General features: G+C 40.0%; 1 protein-coding gene across 4 annotated transcripts in view; it reads left to right on the top strand.

The window, feature by feature from the left end:
* The window catches only part of IGBP1 (immunoglobulin binding protein 1), a 29,387-nt gene extending 8,911 nt beyond the window's left edge, over positions 1-20,476 (top strand). For 2 of the 4 annotated variants that reach the window (XM_069463387.1, XM_069463385.1), the window contains exons 4-7: positions 1,951-2,146; positions 4,474-4,553; positions 5,269-5,381; positions 19,986-20,476. In XM_069463387.1, the coding sequence (XP_069319488.1) occupies positions 1,951-2,146; positions 4,474-4,553; positions 5,269-5,381; positions 19,986-20,134 (538 nt within the window). In that variant the 3' untranslated portion in view covers positions 20,135-20,476. Of the gene's footprint in view, positions 1-1,950; positions 2,147-4,473; positions 4,554-5,268; positions 5,392-19,985 lie in introns of all 4 variants that reach the window. The other 2 variants (XM_069463386.1, XM_069463388.1) reach the window with 2 other exon arrangements.
* Positions 20,477-21,405: the final 929 nt, after the last annotated feature.

The following is a 21,405-nucleotide window of genomic DNA, read 5'->3' as shown; positions in this document are numbered from 1 at the left end:
CATTTACCCTGGATTATATACATTTTAAGGTCCTCACATATTTTTTCCTTGTGACTTAGGTACATCCAGGAAAGAGAGTGGGGGTAAGAGTGAGACTGGGGTTAAACATTCTCAAGTAATACCTCAATAGCATTCATGAACTCGGAGGTAACCTTTGTAGTGTTTTACTCAGGAGGCTACCTATGCTAATGGTGTGACATTTTACCACTTGTTGGGTAAAATGAGCAGAAGAGCCTAAAAATTTTCATAATAGTGTTTTCAGAGCAGTGATTCTTGGCTTTTTGTGGGTCATGGACCCCTTCCCCTTTGATAACAAAATCTCTCCTCAGCCAAAAAAAAGAAGAAAGGGGAAAAAAGCATACATGTAGAGTTCTGTGTAAAATTTGAAGGAGTTCAAGGACCACCCTCCCCCATGCTGAACTCTCTATGGACTTCTGGCTAATACCCCTTGATTTGGGTGAAGACCTATAGAGGAGCATCTGATTTTAGAGGGTCTAGAGTGGGGTCCCAGGGAAGATATTTCAAGATGGTTCTCTTGGAAATTTTGGCATTTTTCCTTGACTCCTCTCTTTCCCTCAAGCTCTTACATCCAATAAATCAGCAAATCCTATCATTATATATTTTAAATACAGCCACGTCTCCCTACCTCCCTATTTCAGGTTACCATCTCTCACCTGCATTGTGGCACTATCCTCTTAATTGCTTCCCCTGCTTTCACCCTTACCTTCCAGCTGCCACAGCCCACACTCCACACAACAGCCAGAGTGGCCCATATAAAAAAAGCCTTTTCATGTCTCTCTATTCTATCCATGTCATATATTCTATTCAAAAGCCTCCAGTGGCTTTCCCATCTCAAAATACTGTGGTATTTGATATTTTGGGTATCATGGCCTACAAGGTTCTACATTTTACGGCCCTGGCTTTCTGACCTCATTTCCTATTACTCTTCTTCATTCCATTTCAGCCACACTGACCACTTTGTTACTTCTGAAACATGTCAGGCCAGGCATTCTCCCACCCCCAGGGCCTTTGTATTTGCTATTTGTCCTTAGAACACACTTCCAGATACCGACATAGCTTACTTCCTTATTTTCTGAAAGTCTTTGTTCAAATGTCACTTCTTCAGAGAGGTCTCCTCTGACCACCTTGTATATAATAACACCCCTACTTTTGAAGCATCACTGTATCTACTTGAGCTTGCTTTTTGCTGTTTCATAGCACTTATCACCACCTGACTCATCATCTATTTATTTTTGTCTTCTCCCACTAGAATGAAAGCTTCATGAGTGCAAGGACTTTCTTTTATACACTGCTGTGCCTCCAGCACTGAGAATTGCGCCTGTCACACAATGGGTACTCAGTAGTTATTTGTCAGATGAATGATAGATGACATACTAGAGTGCATCTTGAAAAAGGCAGCTAGGGTGGTTATGTGTCCTTAGATTATGTAAGGATGAATCAGAAGAGCTGGGAATGTTTTGCCCAGAAGAAAAGATGACTTTTTTAGGCTCCTTCACAAGGAATTCCTGCATCAATGGCAAGTTAATGACCCCTGAAGATTCTACAGTTCTTTGAAGTTGTAACTCCCAAGTGGAAGCATCGTGGGATGCACTGTGATGCTAAGCACCCACCATAATAAGAGTTTATGTAATCAAATGACCAAGGCGCACTGATCCCTAAAGATGATGGCAGAACTTGACAAGATCAAATTACTTATATGTTTTAATGGCTTTGGAATGTATTTCTCAGCCCCTGCTAGGTCCTTCCTTGCATGTAGTCTGAGGGATCTGCCTGGTGGAAAGCCCTGGGGTATAGGATCTATATTCCTGCCATGGTGGAAGTGGGCATACTTACTACCTGGTCATTTGCAAAGGCAAAATCTTGTGGCCTTTTTTAGAAGGAATACCTCTTTATTTGTAAGTTCATGGCTAATGCTTTTCTGTGGAACAGATACAAACAGAAGAAGGAGGTGGAGCATAGGTTGTCGGCACTGAAATCTGCTGTGGAAAGTGGTCAAGCAGATGACGAGTGTGTTCGTGAATATTACCTTCTTAACCTTCGGAGGTGGATTGGTATCAGCTTAGAAGAGATTGAGAGCATTGACCAGGAGATGAAGATCCTGAGAGAGAAAGACTCTATAACAGAGGTAAGTGGTCACTGCTCACATAGCTCAAAAAGCTACTGTCAGAGACTTGAATATTCTACAGGAGAGTAATACAGTTAAAATCTTTTTAAGTTTCCATAAAAATCTTTTTTTTTTTTTTTCTTTTTTGAGACAGTCTCACTCTGTAGCCCGGGCTAGAGTGCCGTGGCGTCAGCCTAGCTCACAGCAACCTCAAACTCCTGGGCTCAATGGATCCTCCTGCCTCAGCCTCCCAAGTAGCTGGGACTACAGGCATGCATCACCACGCCTGGCTAACTTTTTCTATTTTTAGTAGAGACAGGGTCTCGCTCTTGCTCAGGCTGGTCTCCAACTCTTGAGCTCAAGCAATCCGTCCACCTCAGCTTCCCAGAGTGCTGGGATTACAGGCGTGAGCCACCACACCCGGCCTCGTTGTTCTTATTAAGATGGAGAAAGGCTGAAGGTTCTCTAGGATAGCTTTCTCTTTAGCTTATAGTATGTTCCCTAGTGCTTTCTAATCTGTAGCACATTTGTAGTCATTTGTAATTTGGTGACATACCTCAGGTGACAGAAACTTCTCTGAAATAAAAATTGGTTTTGGCCATGGGAAGTCATGGCTGCTGAAGGAAGGCATAGGGAGGTAAGCCTTTAATTAAAATCTGTGCTTAACTGTAACAAACAAAGGGGAAGAGGAATAGGATGGGAATAGAGAAGAGAGGTAGAACTGGAGGAGAGAGAGAAAAGGGTAGAAAGAAGAAGGTGAAACAAAAGACCAGTGAATATACTTAGGTTGAGAGAGGAATTAGAATTTAACATTACCACAGTGGTGCACTCTCACACCTTTAGATCACCCAAGTAGGAGACACAGCAAGGACATCTCCATGCACAGAATGTCCAGTATACTGGTAAAGAAAACCTGATATAACACAGAAAGCTGTGTGGCTGTCTTTGAAGATCATAGCCCTGTTTTGGAGCTGCTGCTTCCAGAGAATTGGCTCTGCTGCCACTTGCTCTTTGGTTCAGTATACGACATGAATTGAATTGAACAAGCTAGTCACAGGCATTTATGTAAGTCCTCAGAGAAACCTCTTCCTAATTTGATTTGTACTAATTAGCCCAGGAGCTCTTGCCTCAGATAACATCAACCTAGTTCTTGTTAAAGGATCTAAGAATGAACAATTAGTATTCTAAGGTCATAAGGCCCCTTGAGCATATCTAGATGTGGTTTTCAAGCATTTTGAGTCTGGACTCTTCTGGGCCCTGCCCTGTCCCTTTCTTTGTTTTTTTGTTCTGTTTTGTTTTTTAATGTTCTTTTATGTGGTATTGGGATTGGCTCTGGAAGTAATGGAGCTAGAACCAAGTGAGCACCTTTTCTTTGACCATCCTTTGTTTCAGTATGCCCCTAGAAAGCCAAGGTTCCTTAACATTTTTGCATACCTCTATATGGAAAACTACTAACCCATCCTTCCCCCTTTCATTTAGGAACATTCACTTCTAAAGCACCCTAGGGGTTCTTCATAATTAATAGCATAATTACATTGGAAGGGTTTTTAGAAGAAGGGTCTTATTAATTCAGCTTTTCCACTGAAGGCCAGGCTGAAGAAAGGGGCTTCAAATTCAGCTCGAGGGATTTAGATGGAACATGAAAGAGGCCTTTGGAATCTTCTTTGGAGGGAGTATTTTCTTTTATTTATTTATTTATTTTTTTTTTTTTTGGAGACAGAGTCTCACTCTGTTGCCCGGGCTAGAGTGCCGTGGCGTCACCCTAGCTCACAGCAACCTCAAGCTCCTGCGCTTAAGCAATCCTTCTGCCTCAGCCTCCGAGTAGCTGGGACTACAGGCATGTGCCACCAAGCATGGCTAATTTTTTTTCTGTATATATTTTTAGTTGTCCAGCTAATTTCTTTCTATTTTTAGTAGAGATGAGATCTCGCTCTTGCTCCGGCTGGTCTCGAACTCCTGACCTTGAGTGATCCTCCCGCCTCTGCCTCCCAGAGTGCTAGGATTACAGGCGTGAGCCACCAAGCCCGGCCTGGAGAGAGTATTTTAAAGCCAAATAATTTTTTACTTGTGATGTGATTCCTGGGAGAACTTTCTCGAAACCCTTTTTGCAAGCTCTTCTCAGGCCCCCTCAGAACAGCTAACCAACCTCCACTGTTAGTGTTCTGCTTCTATATCTTATTTTTTTCCCCAAAGAAGGCACAATGAATGCTGCTATATCTTAGAGACTGATAAACAGAAACTGAGGGAATTTGAATGCAGAGCTTTTCAAGCACCTGAAGACTTAAGAGCCTGCATAGTAAGGTGGGCAAAATGATAAATTTACCTCTGATAGTTAATTTCCTTTTCAGGTATCAACTTCGCCGTCATCTCTTCAGGAGAGGCCTCCAATGAAACCCTTCATTCTTACTCGGAACAGGGCTCAAGCCAAGTAGGTGGTACTAGAAAGTGGTTTACTTTCCACTCCCCTGCTGTGATTGCTCAATGGCAATGCATGAGTAACACAGAATGGGTGCTGTTGAAAAGTCATGGCTTCACCTATGGAGGCTGTTCTTTCAGCAAAAGGATGTTATCTTCCCTGAAACTTTCTCCATGCCTGTCTTCCACAGACATTTCCTTTACAAATTCGAGCTTAAAAATAGTCTCAAAAGGAGACAAAACAAAAAAAGAAAGAATCTGATGGAGAATTGTGTGCTTTAAAGGTTTTTTTCATTATTGCCACTCTTCCTGCCTTCACCTGCAATTCTCAAAAGGATGTATTTGTCTATGATTTAATTCTGAGTTCTTGAGATGCTTTTTCCATAGGGTAGCAGGAGAATCTCCTTTTCTGTACCTTTGAGAGCCACCAACTATAAATACCCATTTCACAGTGTCATCACTGCTCTGTAGGGCATTGGCCTCTGGGGTTGCTTATTGGGAGATGATCCTGGGCTATTTACCTTCTCATGAAAGCTCTATACTTTAATGCCCCTTTATGGATTCCTTTTTTTTCCCCTTCATATCCTCACATGAGTTTGTACAACCTCTCAGAAGATGGCTAGGTAGGGGAACAAGGCTGAAGCAGACAGGCTTTGTCATTAAAGAAAAGAGGCTTTTTAATAATGGTATTTTTATTTAGTTTTCTAACTGCAATGTGATTTTTGCAGAGTATTTGGAGCTGGTTATCCAAGTCTGGCATCTATGACAGTGAGTGACTGGTATGATCAGCGTCAGAAATATGGAGCGTTACCAGATAAAGGAATAGCCAAGGCAACATCAGGTATGAAGAGGTGGGAGGGAAATTGTTGTACTACTGGTCTTTTACTCCCTAGCAATTAAATTCTGACCAAGTATTGTTGCCCTTTAAGAGCAGAAGTAGTCTGAACAAGGATTTTGAGTGTAGTATTATGTTTATTATTAAGGTAAATAGCAAATGATTTGGGGAAGATGGGGATAGTAGCAGCATAGTTTTTGAATCTCTCCAAATGTCATGATATAAAAATAGCAGCCATATAGCAAAACCAAAAATCTGTGGACAGCAATTCTAGCAGAGTAGATTGTATCAGGCCAACCCCTCGTAATAACAATTACGAACCAAACAAAATATTTCTAGAAAACTACCTGAAGGCCCTAGAGAGTGACCAAAAGCAGGTGTAAACTGAAGGGCAGTCAACACATAGAAGGAGGGAATGGTACTTGGAATTCCTTGAGGCAGCGACTTTAACTTATCCTTAGTGCCCAACTTGGTAATTGGATCATAGTAGGTACTTGGAGGTGTTTTGGGAAGGGAAAGATGGAGAGAGGGTGGTCATCAGAAAAGTGGAAGCAATATGGTATAGCAGAAAAAGCATGGACAGACCTGGGGTAACCAGTCTAACTCCTACCACTTAATAGATGGAGCATTATCTATTAAGCCCATCTGAGCCTCTGTTTCCTTATCTCATGTATTATCTTATTGGATCCTCTTAACAACCCCATGAAACAGACATTCTTATCCTCATTTTAAGATGACGAAGTAGTTGCCAAGAACTGACTAACCCATAATTTGAAAGTGGCCAGGCTAGTATTTAAATTCAGACATTCAAATTCCTAGTTTCAGTGCTGTTTCTACTATAGGAGGGAAAAGAGAAGAGTGATAATTTGAAAAAGGGTTTCCTGTTTTTTTGTAGCTTCTCACCTGTGGGCAGGCTGCCTTTGCTGTGGTGTGGGGTAGCTAAAACTTCGACAGAATCTTGCAGTCTTATTGAGAAATGAGAGAACTGAGTTCAGGGTGAGTATAGCAACTGAAAACTGAGGTAGGATGTCCCAGAAAGGAGAAAACCACAAAAGAGAAGCCCTAATTCTGTGTATAAACTCCACTGAAACCTCTGGCTGACTATGCATACACAGAATAGACCCCAAGCACCTCCCCTAAGGCTAAAATAACTAAATGGAGAATTCAGCTGTTGCCCAATGCAAGGGAAATTGAATTTGGTAGTTTGGTTTTAGGCAAGTTAGTTGCCTGCTAAAATGGAAAATCAGGAATGAAACAGAATTCAGAATCTCTACAGTATACTATTTATAACGTGTAGGATTTAATCCTAAGCTACTAGACATAAAAAAAAAAAACAGGAAAATGTGACTCATAACTCAAAAGGAAAGGCAATCAATGAATACCAATCCCAGGATAACTCAGATGTTGGAATTAGCAGACAGGGACTTTAAAGCAGCTGTTATTTCTATGCTCAAGGGCAGAGAGGAAAAATATACTTGTAATAAATGAAAGGAAGTCTCTGCAGAGAAATAGAAACTATACACAAAAAAATTCTGGAACTGAAAAACACAGTATCTGAAATTTAAATATCACTGAATGAGCTTAATAGCAGATTGCCAATGACAGAAGAAAGTGTCATTTAACTTGAAGGTCAATAGAAATTATTCAATCTGTAAAACAAAGATTGGGGGAAAAGTAAACAGTACCTCAGTGACCCATGTAACAATGTGAAAAGGTCTAACATACATGCAATTGGAATATCAGTAGGAGAGAAGAAAGGGAAAGGGACAAAAAAAATTTGAAGAAATGGTTGTTGAAGATTTCCCAAAATCTGTGTAACACAAATGTACAGATTCTGAAATCTCAGCAAACCCTGAGCAGGTTAAATACAAAGAAAATCACACATAGGCACATTGTACTCAAACTGCTGAAAACCAAAGAAGAAAATTTTGAAAACAGCCAGAGATAATAAAGTACATATTATGAGAACAAAGATGAATTGTTGCTGGCTTTTCCATTAGAAACAGTGGGAGCTGGAGACAATAGAACATCTTTAAAGTACTGGGGGTGGGAGAACCCTGTCAACCTATAATTTTATGCCCAGGGAAAATATCCATAAAAATGAAGGTGAAATTAAGACATTTTCAAATAAATGAAAGGTAAAAGAACTCTTCATTAGAAAATTAGCATTAGAGAAATGCTGAAGGAAATTCCTAGGCTGAGGGGAACGATACCAGATAGAAACTTAGATATTCAAGGAGTGAAGAGCAGCAGAAATGGTAACTATGTGGATAAATACAAAGGACTATCCCCCCCCCCACACACAGCCCTAATTTTTAAAACTATATATAGCTGCTTTTTTTTTTTTTTTTTTTTTTTTTTGAGATAGAGTCTCGCTTTGTTGCCCAGGCTAAAGTGAGTGCCTTGCGTCAGCCTAGCTCACAGCAACCTCAAACTCCTGGACTTAAGCGATCCTACTGCCTCAGCCTCCCGAGTAGCTGGGACTACAGGCATGCGCCACCATGCCCGGCTAATTTTTTCTATATATATTTTTAGTTGGCCAGATAATTTCTTTGTATTTTTAGTAGAGACGGGGTCTCGCTCTTGCTCAGGCTGGTCTCGAACTCCTGACCTCGAGCAATCCACCCACCTCGGCTTCCCAGAGTGCTAGAATTACAGGTGTGAGCCACCATGCCTGGCGTATATATAGCTTCTTAAAGCAAAAAATTATCATACTGTCTTGTGCGATTTGTAATATAATAGATGTAATACATATGACAGCTATAGCAAAAAGGACAGGGAGAAAATGGAATTACTTTGTGAGATTCTTCTATTTTAGGTGAACTGGTACATATTAACTATTGTTGTGTAACAAATTACTCTAAAACTTAGCAGCTTAAAATAATAAACATTTATTATATTACATAGCTTCTGAGGGTAAGAAATCCAGGAGCAACTTAACTGGGTGGTCCTGGCTCAGGGTTTCTCATGAGGTTACAGTCAAGCTGTTAGCTGGGGGCTGCAGTCTTCTGGAAGCTTGACTGGGACTAGAAGATCTGCGGCCAGGCTCATTGATGTGGCTGACAGCAGGAGGCCTCAGCATGTCGGTCTGTCCATAGGTGTGGCAGCTTGCTTTCCCCAGAGTGAATGATTTGAGAGAGAATGACCAAGATCAAAAGCCTCAGTATCTTTTATAACCTAATGTTGGAAGTGACATACTATGACTTCTGCATATTCTATTGGTCATATAGACCAACCCTGATATAGGTGTGGGAGGGGACTACATAAGAGTATAAATACTAGGAGGCTGGGATCATTGGGCACCATCTTCAAGGCTACCTACCACATGGGAAATTAAAGATGAATATTGTATTTCCTAAAGCAACCACTTAATAATGTATTAAGAGAATGAAAAGACAAGCCACAGACTGGAAGAAAGTATTTGCAAAAGACATATCTGATAGTGGACTATTATCCAAAATATATGAAGAACTCTTAAAACTCAACGATAAGAAGAGGAACAGCCTGACTAAAAAGTAGGCCAAAGACCTTAACAGACACCTCAACAAAGAAGATATGGCAAATATGTATATGAAAAGATGCTCCATATCATATGTCATCAGGATAATGCAAATTAAAACAACAATGAGATATGCCTATTAGAAAGGCCAAATCCAGTATACCTTAAATTTAAATGGAATAAACCTTCAAGTTTGAAATCAGGGATTGATTATCAGGCTGAGCTTCATGCTGTCTATAAGAGATGCATTTTAAATGTAAAACATAGATTGGTTGAAAATAGATATATAGGTTGAACACCCCAAATCTGAAAATCCATTTTAAATGTAAAACATAGATAGGTTGAAAATAGATATATAGGTTGAGCAACCCAAATCTGAAAATCCAAAATGCTCCAAAATCCGAAACTTTTTGAGCTCTGACGTGATGAGCTCAAAGGAAGTGCTTATTGGAGCATTTTGGATTTCAGATTTTTGGATTTGGGATGCTCAACCAGTAAGTATATAATGCAGATACTCCAAAATATGAAAAACTCCAAAACACTCGGGCCTCAAGCATTTTGGATAAGGGTTACTCAACCTCTGCTATGCTAACAGTAAGCATAAGAGAGCTGCAATAGCTATAGTAATATCAGATAAAAGGTATTTAATAATATCAGATATAGTGCTATCAGATAAAAAGTATTCAAGACAAAAGGTATTACTGAAGATTTTAAAAGGACATCTTTTTAATTGCCCCTTTTATCAGGAATAGAAGAAAGGGGCAATTTATCAGGAAGATATAGCAGTCGTAAATGTGTTTGTGCCTAACGAGTGTCAAATTACATGAAGAAAAAATTTGACAGAATTAAATGGAGAAATAGACAAATCTACAGTTATAGCTAGAAGTTTTAATACCTTTCCTTCAGTAATTGATAGAATTGCTAAACAAATCAGTAAGGACACAGAAGATCTGGTTAACACTATCAGCCATCTTAACCTATTTGACGTTTATAGAATGATTATATCCAACAACTGCAAAAATACAGGCATACCTCAGAGATATTGCAGGTTCGCTTCCAGACCACCACAATAAAGAGAATATTGTAATAAAGTGGAGTCATGCTGTTTAGTTTTCCAGTGCACATAAAAGCTATGTTACACTGTACTGTCTGTTAAGTGTACAGTAGCCTTGTGTCTAAAAAAAACAATGTACATACCTTAAAACTAATTTATTGCTAAAATGCTAATGATCATCTGTGCTTTAGTGAGTTGTAATCTTTTTACTGGTGGTGGGGTTTTGCCTCGATGTTGATGGCTACTGACTAATCAGGGTGGTAGTTGCTGAAGGTTGGATTCCCTGTGGCAATTTCTTAAAATAAGGAACAATGAAGTTTGCCACATTGATTGATTCTTCTTTTCACAAAATATTTCCTTTCACAAAACAGCATCATATATGTTTGATAGCATTTTACCCACAGTAGAACTTCTTTCAAAATTGGAGTCGATCCTTTCAAACTCTGCTGCTGCTTTATCAACTAAGTTTATCTAATATTCTAAATCTTTTGTCATTTCAACAATGTTCACAGCATCTTCACCAGGAGTAGATTCCATCACAAGAAACTACTTCCTTTGCTCATCCATAAGAAGCAGCTCCTCATTCGTTCAAGTTTATCACAATATTGGAGCAATTCAGTCACATCTTCAGGCTCCACTTCTAGTTCTCTTGTGATTTTTACCATATCTGCAGTTAACTCCTGCACTGAAGTCTTGAACCCTTCAAAGTCATCAGTGGAAAGTTGGGAATCCACTTCTTCCAAGCTCCTGTTAATGTTGATATTTTGACCTCTTCCCATGAATCACAAATGTTCTTAATGGCATCTAGAATGGTAAATCCTTTACAGAAAGTTTTCAGTTTACTTTGCCCAGATCCATCAGAGGACTCACCATCTATGGCAGCTATAGCCTTATGGAATATATTTCTTAAATAATAAGACTTGAAAGTTAAAATTACTCCTTGAACCATGGGCTGCAGAATGGATATTGTGTTAACAGGCATGAAAAAAACATTAATCTCCTTGTATATCTCCATCAGAGCTCTTGGGTGACCAGGTGCATTGTCAGTGAGCAGTAATAAGGAATCTTTCTTAGCAGTAGGTCTCAGCAGTGGGCTTAAAATATTCAGTAAACCATGGTGTAAACAGATGTGCCGTCATCCAGGCTTTCTTGTTCCATTTCTAGAGCACAGGCAGAATAGATTTAGCATAATTCTTAACAGCCCTAGGATTTTTCAGAATGGTAGATGAGCATTAGCTTCAATTTAAAATCACCCCTAATAAGAGAGTCAGCCTGTCCTTTGGAGCTTTAAAGCTAGGCACTGACTTGTTTTCTCTAGCAATGACAGTCCTAGATGGCATCTTCTTCCAATATAAGGCTATTTCATCTACATTGAAAATCTGTTTGGTGTAGCCACCTTCATCAGTTAGCTAGATCTCTCAACTAGCTTCAGACTTTTCTTCTGCAGCTTCCTCCCCTCTCTCAGCCTTCATAGAATTGAACAGAGTTAGAGGCTTGCTCTGGATTGGGCTTTGGCTTAAGGGAATGTTGTGGCTGGTTTGATCTTCTATCCAAACCACTAAAACTTTGTCCATATCAGCAATAACACTGTTTTGCTTCCTTATCATTCGTGTGTTTACTGGATTAAGATTTTAATTTGCTTCAAGAACTTTTCCTTTGCATTCACAACTTGGCTAACAATTGTAACATCAAATATCACAGATCATCACAAAAGATAAAACAATGAAAAAGTTTAGAATATCACGAGAATTACCAAAATGTGACACAGAGACACATTTGTGAGCTCATGCTATTGGAAAAATGGCACTAAAAGGCTTGCTCATTGCAGAGTTGCCACAAACCTTCAATTTGTAAAATACACTGTGAAGCACAGTAAAGCAAAGTACAATAAAACGAGATATGCCTTCCACTTCTCTTCAAATGCCCCATGGTGCATTCATCAAGGTAGACCATATACCAGGTCATCAAATAAGTCTCAATAAATTTTCAAAATTGAAATCACTGAATATGTTTTCAGACCACAATAGAATTAAATTAGAAATCAATAACATACCTAGAAAATCCCCAAATATTTTAAAATTAAACAGCATACTTCCAATAACCTATGGGCCAAAGAAGAACTCAACAAGGAAAATTAGAAAATACTTTCAACTGGGAATAAGTTCAAGAGCTCTTTCGTACAGCATAATGACTATGTTAATGACAATATATTGTATTCTTGAAAAATACAAAGATAGTGGATGTTAAATGTTCTCACTGCAAAAGTATGTGAGGTAACGCATTTATTGATTAGCTAGATTTAACTATCCCACAATGTCCGTATACTTCAAAACATATTGTATACAATAAATACATATAATTTTATCTGTCAATTTAAAAATAAAATGCATTGAATGATAAGGAAAGTGTGGCATCAAAATTTGTGGGACGCAACTCAAGCAATGCTGAAAGGGAAGTATGTATAACTTTCAACACTTATTTTAGAAGAAAAGAAGATAAAATCAATTACCTAAGGTTCTACCTTAAGAAGTTAGAGGGGGAAAGGCAAAGCGAACCCAAAGTTAATAGATGAAAGGAAACAAAAACATTGGGAAAACTAGGGTGGTGATGGTAGTGATGCACAAAAGCTGGACATGCGTATACCTCCATGACCTGGCACTTTCACTCTTCAATATATACTTAAGGGAAATGAGACCATATGTCCACAAAAGACCCGTACAAGATTGTTCATAGCATTATTTGTAGTAGTCCACACTAGACACTAATCAAATTCCTACAAATATTAGAATGGATACATTTTGGAATACTATGTAGCAGTAATGTTAAACTATAGTTCTTCAGCTATAAGTGGAAAATATAGCTGAATCTTGAAGACCTAATTATGAGTGAAAAAAGCCAGACACAAAAGAGTATATACTGTATGATTCCATTTATACAAAGTTCAAAAACAGGTGAAACTTGTATGTGTTGGTTAAAAGCCAGTTAAGTGTTCACCATTGGTGGGGGATCATGAATGGAATTGGACCTGACGGGGCTTCTGAAGAATTAGAAATGTTTTGTGTCTTGATCTGGGTCCAGATTACGTGGTTATGTTCAGTATGTGAAAATCCATCGAGCTATACTTACGTTTGTGTACTTTTCTACATGTATGTTATACTTGAATAAAAATGCAGCAAAAAAACCCATGGACAATATTTACAATGACAGTAGGTTGACAGTGTATCCCCATGAATTCCAAAATAAAAACAGATAAGCGCAAATCACCCATAGCCACAAGATCCACAGGTTATTGGCATCAGTGTAGGAGAAAGCAGGAGTTGACAGACCATCTGAAAGACCTGACAGACAATTCCACAACAACGTATTAACTAAACAGTGTGGCAGTCCAATTTAAAAACAGCAGCTGGGTGGGATTTTACCTTCCAGTAAAAACCCAGTTGAGCACAAGGGACCCGTGGTCAGAAGGTCTGAAAAGTATGGAGCAGTCTAGTTCTTTATAAACTCTTGAAACTGATCCTCTAGGTCTCCCTTCCAGGACAGGGTCCCCCAATGAGGGGAAATTGCTGAGAGTAGAATTGAAATTAAGCAAGACAGTAACAACAGAGAAGAAAGAGAAGGTCCAGGTAAAAGTGGGAGAGAGGACCAGAACCAGGAACTCTAATCAAACAAGTCATATTTCTTTAACCTACATCAAAATGGCAGAAAGGGTGCCTGTGTGCAGTCAGAAAAGCTACCCCAAACTGTGCTTCTTTCTAAAGGTTTGGGAGAACTTATTTCACATAAAAATGAACAACAGATTGTGGGGATGGTTGTAGAACCCTAAATATACTAAAACCCACTGAACTGTATACTTCGAGTGAATTTTATAGTGTGTGAAATATAGCTCAAAGCTGAAAACAAACAAAATCATCAAAGTCAAGTCCTAGGCAAAATTATTATAAGGGGGGAAAAGGTATCAAAAGCACTCCAGAAAAACATGGTCAAAAAATAGAACAAGTCTGAAAGATAATATTTAAAAGTGAATTGGGAGATATTCAGAAAATAATATAGGACATGGAAGAAAAATATAAATCAGGATTAGAAAAACTTAGAAATACAATGACAGCTTGGGGAAAATGAAAAAGAATCACTTCAGAAATGAAGCCTAAAGTAGTAGGAAATAATACAACAGAAAATGCCTTACTAATGTAAAAAGAAAAATTTTAAAAATCAATAGAAATGGAGATAAACAGGATTTGAGAAAAAACTATTAAAGATAGCAAATAAGAGCTTCCATGTGGATAGTAGGATTATCTGACGAAGTAAACCAAAGCAAGGAAAAAGAATAAATGCTAAAAGCTAGTATTAAGGAAACTTTCCTGGAACTGAAGAAAAAAAAAGTGGGTAGATTCCTCTTGGTATTGGATGTGACATGGGCTACAGGCAGCCACAGCAGTGCTGTGTTCCAGGGTGCAGGTACTCGAAGTGGCTATGGAACTGGGGTCCTGGGCTCAGTGTCTTGTTGAACTACTGTGGCACCTGTGATGTGGGCACAAGGTTCACCCCCTTAGGCACAGGTAGACACACTGTCCCACCAAACCAAGACCTATGACTCTGCGGCACTTCCCAGTAGCTCAGGCCCAGGAGCAGGGATGTAGCTGTGATTCTGATGCTGAGGGTCAATGCACAGTACTGGCACAGCTCTGGGAAGGGGAGTTCTGGAGCTAACAGGGCACAGTGGCAATTCGGGCACCAGGAGAGAGACTTTCTGGACACCAGAGTGGTGACACAGCAGTGGCCCAGGCCCTGTGAGGCCAGGTGCAGTGGCACAAAGAGCCAGGAATGGTGAGGCACAGCTGTGGCATGGGCTCCAGGGCATGGGGAGCAGTGCAGTGTTGGCTTCACTCCCCAGGGAGGTGCTCAGACTCTGGAGAACTGGTCCGGATCCAGGAAAGTGAGACATTGCAGCTGTTCGGCACAGAGGGCAGGGTATACAGATTAGCCAAGGCTGTGTTTCCCTGAGGGGCCAGGAGCCATGAACTACGTGGGCTGGAGCACCAGGGTCATAGTTGCTCCCCTGGGCCAAGGCTCCAATTCTCTGGGGCTGAAGCACTAGGTTGGTTCAGGTGTCGAGGTGGTGTGGCTGCTTGCTTGACCCAGGCACAGCTTTTCCACCAAGCCTGAGTGCCTGGTCCCAGAGGGGCAGGGCCCTGTGAGGGCTGGGGTACTGCGGTCACTCGATAAGAAAAATCATACTGTGTACCTGAGAATTTTGACCCAGAATGACCAACAAGATACATTCTGATATAATTACTAAACCTTAAAAAAAAAAAACGCCATGGGCATCTCAGCAAAAATAGCAGGTGATTTGTAAAGGAAAGAACTTAGATTACTCTCAAATGTTTCAACACACACGCTTTATGCCAGGGAAAATGGAGTAGCAGATATTTAAGATGCTCAAAGGGGAAAAATGTGAGCTGAGAACATTATATCTGGTAAAACTGACTTTCAAGTATAAAGCGTATTGACATTTATCAGCATGCAGGACTTCAGGAAATATTGTTCCCATGATCCCTTCCTGAGATATTTGCTAGAGACTGAGCTTCAGACAATCAAAATGACGAGAGAGACATTGACATAATGACTGGTATTGAGCGTTAAATGTACAGTTACTTGTAGAGTTAAGACTAAATGAGAGTTAAAGGGGAGAGAGTAGAGTGTGTAATGCCTATGTGTTCATATAATGTAGATGTAGTATGACTTTTTAAAAATGGAAAAATGAGGAAAACCTATAGAAAAATAACAGTTCTCAGTAATTATATTGGTGGCAATGTTAGAGTTATTCTAATACTATGCATAATGTGAGGTATACATTTATACAATATAAATGAATAATTATGAGATATTCTGTCATCCTCTTGTCTTTGAGAACTAGGACTTTCAGTATGGAAGAATACAGATATAATTCAAAAGAATTTAGGTTTTAAAAAAACCCCTTGTAGTCCTGAATATGAACCCAAAGGAAAAGAAGTCATTTTATCAAAAAGACACCTGCACTTGAATGTTTATTGCAGCACAACTCACAATCACAAAGATGTGGAATCAACCTAAGTGCCCATAAATTTATGAGTGGATTAGCAAAATGTGGTGTGTGTGTGTGTGTGTGTGTATGTATGTGTATACACACACACCAAGGACTACTATTCAGCCATAAAAAGGAATGAATTAATGTCTTTTGCAGCAGTTTTGATGGGACTGGAGACCATTATCCTAAGTGAAGTATCTCAAGAATGGAAAAACAAACACCACATGTACTCTCTAATAATTCAGAACTAATGGATGGGCACAGAGAGAAGTAAAGGTCATTGGAAATCAAGAAGGGAAGAAAGGGAATGAGGGGAGGAGTAAAACCTACCTGTCAGGTACAATGAACAGTATTCAGGTGATGGGCACACTAATAGCCCTGACTTAAGCATTATAAAGGCTATCCATGTAACAAAACCATTTGTACCCCCTTAATATTTTGAAATTTTTTAAAAAAGTAAATACACACACACCCCTCTACCTTTATTTTATCCACTGAAAAGGCTTAGAAACAAGGACCAGCCCAGTAGCAATGAGGATACCTAGTAACCCAAATTGTGGTATTGAAATACCATTCCCATTAAAAGAAATCAGGATGTCTTAGAGAAATAGCTAATTCCAAGTCTGGGGCAGGAAATGTGCAAGATGACCTTGGAACATCTTGTCATAAAAGATAGGGAAGAAGCTTTCATAGACTACTGGGGTCATGTCAAAAGGGCTCAGGAGTCAATTTGAAGATGTTTCCACTGGCCAGTTTGCCTCCAAAAAGGATAATTGATAGTAGCAACAAGTACATCCAGTGCCTAAATCTTAGTTTCTAATACTATTCTCCAAAAGGAACCAGGGCTCCTTGGAGAAAGGGCTGATTCTAGGGCTGGGGCAGGAAATATACAAGATGAGCCTGGAGCATTTTGTAGTACAGGCACTCCTTGACTTAAAATGGGATTATGTCCTGGTAAACCCATCATAAGTTGAAAATACTGTAAGTCAAAATTACGTTCAATACTCCTAACCTACCCAACATCATAGCTTGGCCTAGGTTACCTTAAACATGCTCAAAACACTTAACATTAGCCTACAGTTGGGCAAAATCATCTAACACAAAGCCTATTTTATAATAAAGTGTTGAATGTCTCAAAATTTGAAGTATTTTTTACTGAATGCATATCGCTTTCACACCATTATAAAGTTGAAAAAATCGTAGGTTGGGACCATCTTTAGTAGAAAATAAAGAAGAGCTCAAAAAATTAAACAATTGAGGTGTTAAAGGGACATAAGAACTAGCTGATGGGCGGGGCGTGGTGGCTCACGCCTGTAATCCTAGCACTCTGGGAGGCCGAGGCGGGTGGATCGCTCGAGGTCAGGAGTTCAAGACCAGCCTGAGCAAGAGTGAGACCCCGTCTCTACTAAAAATAGAAAGAAATTATATGGACAACTAAAATATATATATACAAAAAATTAGCCGGGCATGGTGGCGCATGCCTGTAGTCCCAGCTGCTCGGGAGGCTGAGGCAGTAGGATCGCTTAAGCCCAGGAGTTTGAGGTTGCTGTGAGGTAGGCTGACGCCACGGCACTCACTCTAGCCCAGGCAACAGAGTGAGACTCTGTCTCAAAAAAAAGAACCAGCTGAAAGAACTCTCACTGGCCAAAACTAGAAGAATTTGAGCAGGAAAATAAATAACAGTATTGGATTATAATAAGAAATAAAATAAATACCCATGAGTCCATTGTTTTAGAAATAAATGATTGAATAAATAAATGAGAGAGAAGAGACAAATGTCCCCTACAAAAAATTCCAAATATTTTATGTAGGTACTTCTGCTTCAGAGAGGTGGAGCATAACTCCTCACCCCGTAAGTATGGGTTGTGCTTAGTGACCTGCTTCCAAAGACTACAGTGTGGAAGGAGGGGGAGGAGTAACTTCATAGTTGGGAACCCTACAAACGCTACCTTGGTCAGGTGATCAGGGTTATTATTAGTGAGAAGTCAGATGGATAGCATGTACCCTTGAAAAGAAATGTAAGGACTGTCACCTTTGAAACCCCCCCCCAAATTAATGGGTCCCAGGATTGCACATCAACAGCTGCTAACATCACAACAAATGAGACACATGCCTCCTGATGAAGGAACACAGCAACGCCTATAATCATGTGGAAGGGATCAAACCTGACTCAGATCAAGCCTCTGTATCCAGTTGCCAATCTGCAGGAAATACAGAACATGTTGGACTGCATCTTCATTATGCTAATTAGCAAAATCCAGGCTTTGGGAAACACTACAGGTCAAATGCCCCAGCTTCTTCAATAAATAACTTAGGAAAGAAAGGGGTAGAGGAGGAACTTGTAGATTTAAAAAGATATCAAAGTATTTTTAAATAGGTAAGGCTAACCTCAAAAACATGCTACATGAAAGAAGTCAGACACAAAAGACCAGGTGTTGAGTGTACAGGCCTACCACCCTGAAGGCATCTGATCTCAGAAACTAAGCAGGGTCGAGCCTGGTTAGTACTTGGATGGAAGACTCCCCAGAAATACTGGGCACTGCAGTCTATTAAAAATAACACACACATATTACATTGATTCCATTTATATGAGATGTCCAGAATAGGCAGATCTATAGAAACAGAAAGCAGATTAGTGGTTCTAGGGGCTTGGGGGAAGGGAAGGAAGGGGAATTCATAAATGGCACAAGGGATCTTTTAGGGGTGATAGAATTTTTTAATTGGATTGTGGTGATGGTTGTACAATTCAGTACTAAAAAATATTGAGTGAAAAATAAATGTACAAATGGACAACTATGGCATCTAGTGATGCACACTTTGGTAATAAAGCTGTAATAAACTCTAGGAAGTTATTACTATAAAAAGCAGTATAGTGATTACTTTTGTAGAGGGAGGGACGTTGTGATTTGTTTGATGCACATGGAGAGGCTTTGGGGATGGGTACAGGAGTTATGTCTCTTGACCTGAGTAGAAGCTATTAATATAAGCCCTCCTTACAAAAACTTGTTTTTCAGATATATATATATATATATATATATATATAATGTATATAAATTTGTGTGGTTTCCTCTATCTTTTACAAGAAAGGGGTTAATAAAAGAAATGAACACCAGAATCCTAAGCTGTTAGAAGAGATCAGAGATCAGATCCCCACATATTTCATTCTTTATCATTGTAATAAGAATATTTCTGGGATGGGTAAATTTGTACCTAATGAGTACGGTGCATGATGTCTGGGGGTTGGGCATACTTGTAGCTCTGACTTGGGTGGTGCAAAGGCCCAAAGTGTTTGTGTCTCCATAATACTCTGAAATAAAAAAAAGAATATTTCTCATGGGCAAACTCAGGGTGGCCAGGAAAATGCTGCTTTACCTCATAAAGGGGGAAAAATAATGCAAAAGAGAGATGTAACAGTTTAATTTCTTTTGGGTGTACACTGCACAATACGTGCCTGTTTCAAGCACATGCACAAAATAACACATAGGCATTCTTGTCTGGTAAGTCCAACTGCCCTGTGATTTTCAGTGTTACACACACACAAATTGTACAACTGTAATAGAGGAAATGGATAGAGGAGGAAAGGTCACCTGCAAGCCTGGCAATTCACAAGTCATAAAATCATCAATATTTTTTACTCTAGTGTTTCTGGATTGCTGGGGTTTTTGGTGGTAGTGGTGGTTTTGTTTTGCTGGTAGAGGAGTGTTGGCCTTTTGGAATCCTGTTCCAAAATAGAATTCATTCTGAGGGGCACCTTTTATGTTTTTGCCTTCTTGTAGAAACCACTCAGAGCATCCTTTCTTACTATTATTTAACATGTGATATTATAAGTAACATAAGTACTCTCCGCACTTCCACTGGCCCTGGGTAGGCAGCTGGCTCTCTTCGTGTCCTCATTGCATGTGGTTGTGTTCAGAGTGGAGCTGAGGTTCCTAGCGTAGCTTATTAAAATTCCCTCAATTTCTCACCCCGCCCCTTCTCATTTTTCTACTTTAGTGGAGTTCAAAAGAGCAGCCCAGCAACAGGAGGATCAAAACCAAAAGGAGGAAGAAGATGATGAGAAAACACTCCACAGAGCTCGGGAATGGGATGAGTGGAAGGACACCCATCCTAGGGGCTACGGCAACCGACAGAACATGGGCTAATCTTTCCACAGCACAACAGGACTACGGGTGCACACCTTCCCCACCAAGGAAAACTGTGCAGTCTTCCCCTCCCTGGGCACCTGCGTCAGCTGTCTACAACGAAAGCAAAGATGCTGAATCTTGCTTTGCGTTCAGTAAAGTCTGAAATTATTATGTGTATTTGTACCCTAGATGATGAGCCAGCAATCTTGTTTTGGCATTATCATCCTCATCATGGTGTATTTCAATTTCTTGAATGCAAAGAAAAGAACACTGAGAAATGGCTCTGTATAATCAATGGCTACATTAATTCTCCTTAAAAAAATAATAAACTCCCTAATACTGCATGAGCCTGTGCATAAATGTGGACATCAATTGCTTTTTTTGAGAGAGGAGAGGGGGCATTGAGCTGTGGGTTTCTGGGCTTATGGAGAAATCCCAGTCATCTTCCGTGATCTAGGCAGTGAATTGCCCCAAGTCAGAGGTGCCCAGACTATCTCCTTCATCCTGGGTATATGGTGCAAAGCTGTATGAGCAACACCCTGCACTGTGAAATAACCCAGCACTCTAGAAGGGGAGCGCACAAAAGCCAGGACTTTGTCTGCCACACAGCACTATTTTCAGTAATTATAGCTGTAGGAAAATGGACTATAAATGGTTAAAGTCTGTTTCCCAATCCTATCTACCTAGTCTTCCTTGCCTTGGCCCAGAGAAAGAGATGGAGAAGGTGCTGCAAGAGTCATTGTGTGTGTGCCTGAGGCCAGGGTCTTTACTCTCATGGAAACATTTTCCAGAATCCTTAGGGTGAAGAGCAGCCTCAGGCTGTAGCCCAGCTCTTAAATTGACTGCTGTAGACCACTTTGTCCCTCCTGACCTTTGCTGTGCCATAACTGGCACAATCTGAGCTGGTGGCCTGGGTAAATGTGCTATGGTGGTCATTTGGCTGCTTAGCAAGAGTTACCTGCAATCATGCAGATACCTGGATGTGGAGAACAGGGACAGCACAGATGACACTGCAAGGTACCTACTTTCTGGAGTAGAGAGAAGACAATGTCCTCAGCTCCTGGGCTATAAAAGCAGCCATGTGTTGAAACATATGATTTGCATAGAAAACATACTTTTGTTCTGTGGCTTTGGTACACAGGTTTTCTTTGAAGAGGAAGATGACTCAGCCCTCCTATTCTAGCTTCTGCAGTCTAGCTTAGGAGAGGGGTTTGGAAAGGAGACTTAGTTCCCTCTTGTTTATAGGGTGGTAAGTGGAGGGCTGTCAGGTGATGAGGAGGAGGTTGTGT

Source organism: Eulemur rufifrons, chromosome 30 (assembly GCF_041146395.1).
Source record: "Eulemur rufifrons isolate Redbay chromosome 30, OSU_ERuf_1, whole genome shotgun sequence".
In the NCBI taxonomy this organism is placed as follows: Eukaryota; Metazoa; Chordata; class Mammalia; order Primates; family Lemuridae; genus Eulemur; species Eulemur rufifrons.
Note: the sequence above shows the minus strand (reverse complement) of the source record. Positions and strands in the feature narration are given on the sequence as shown.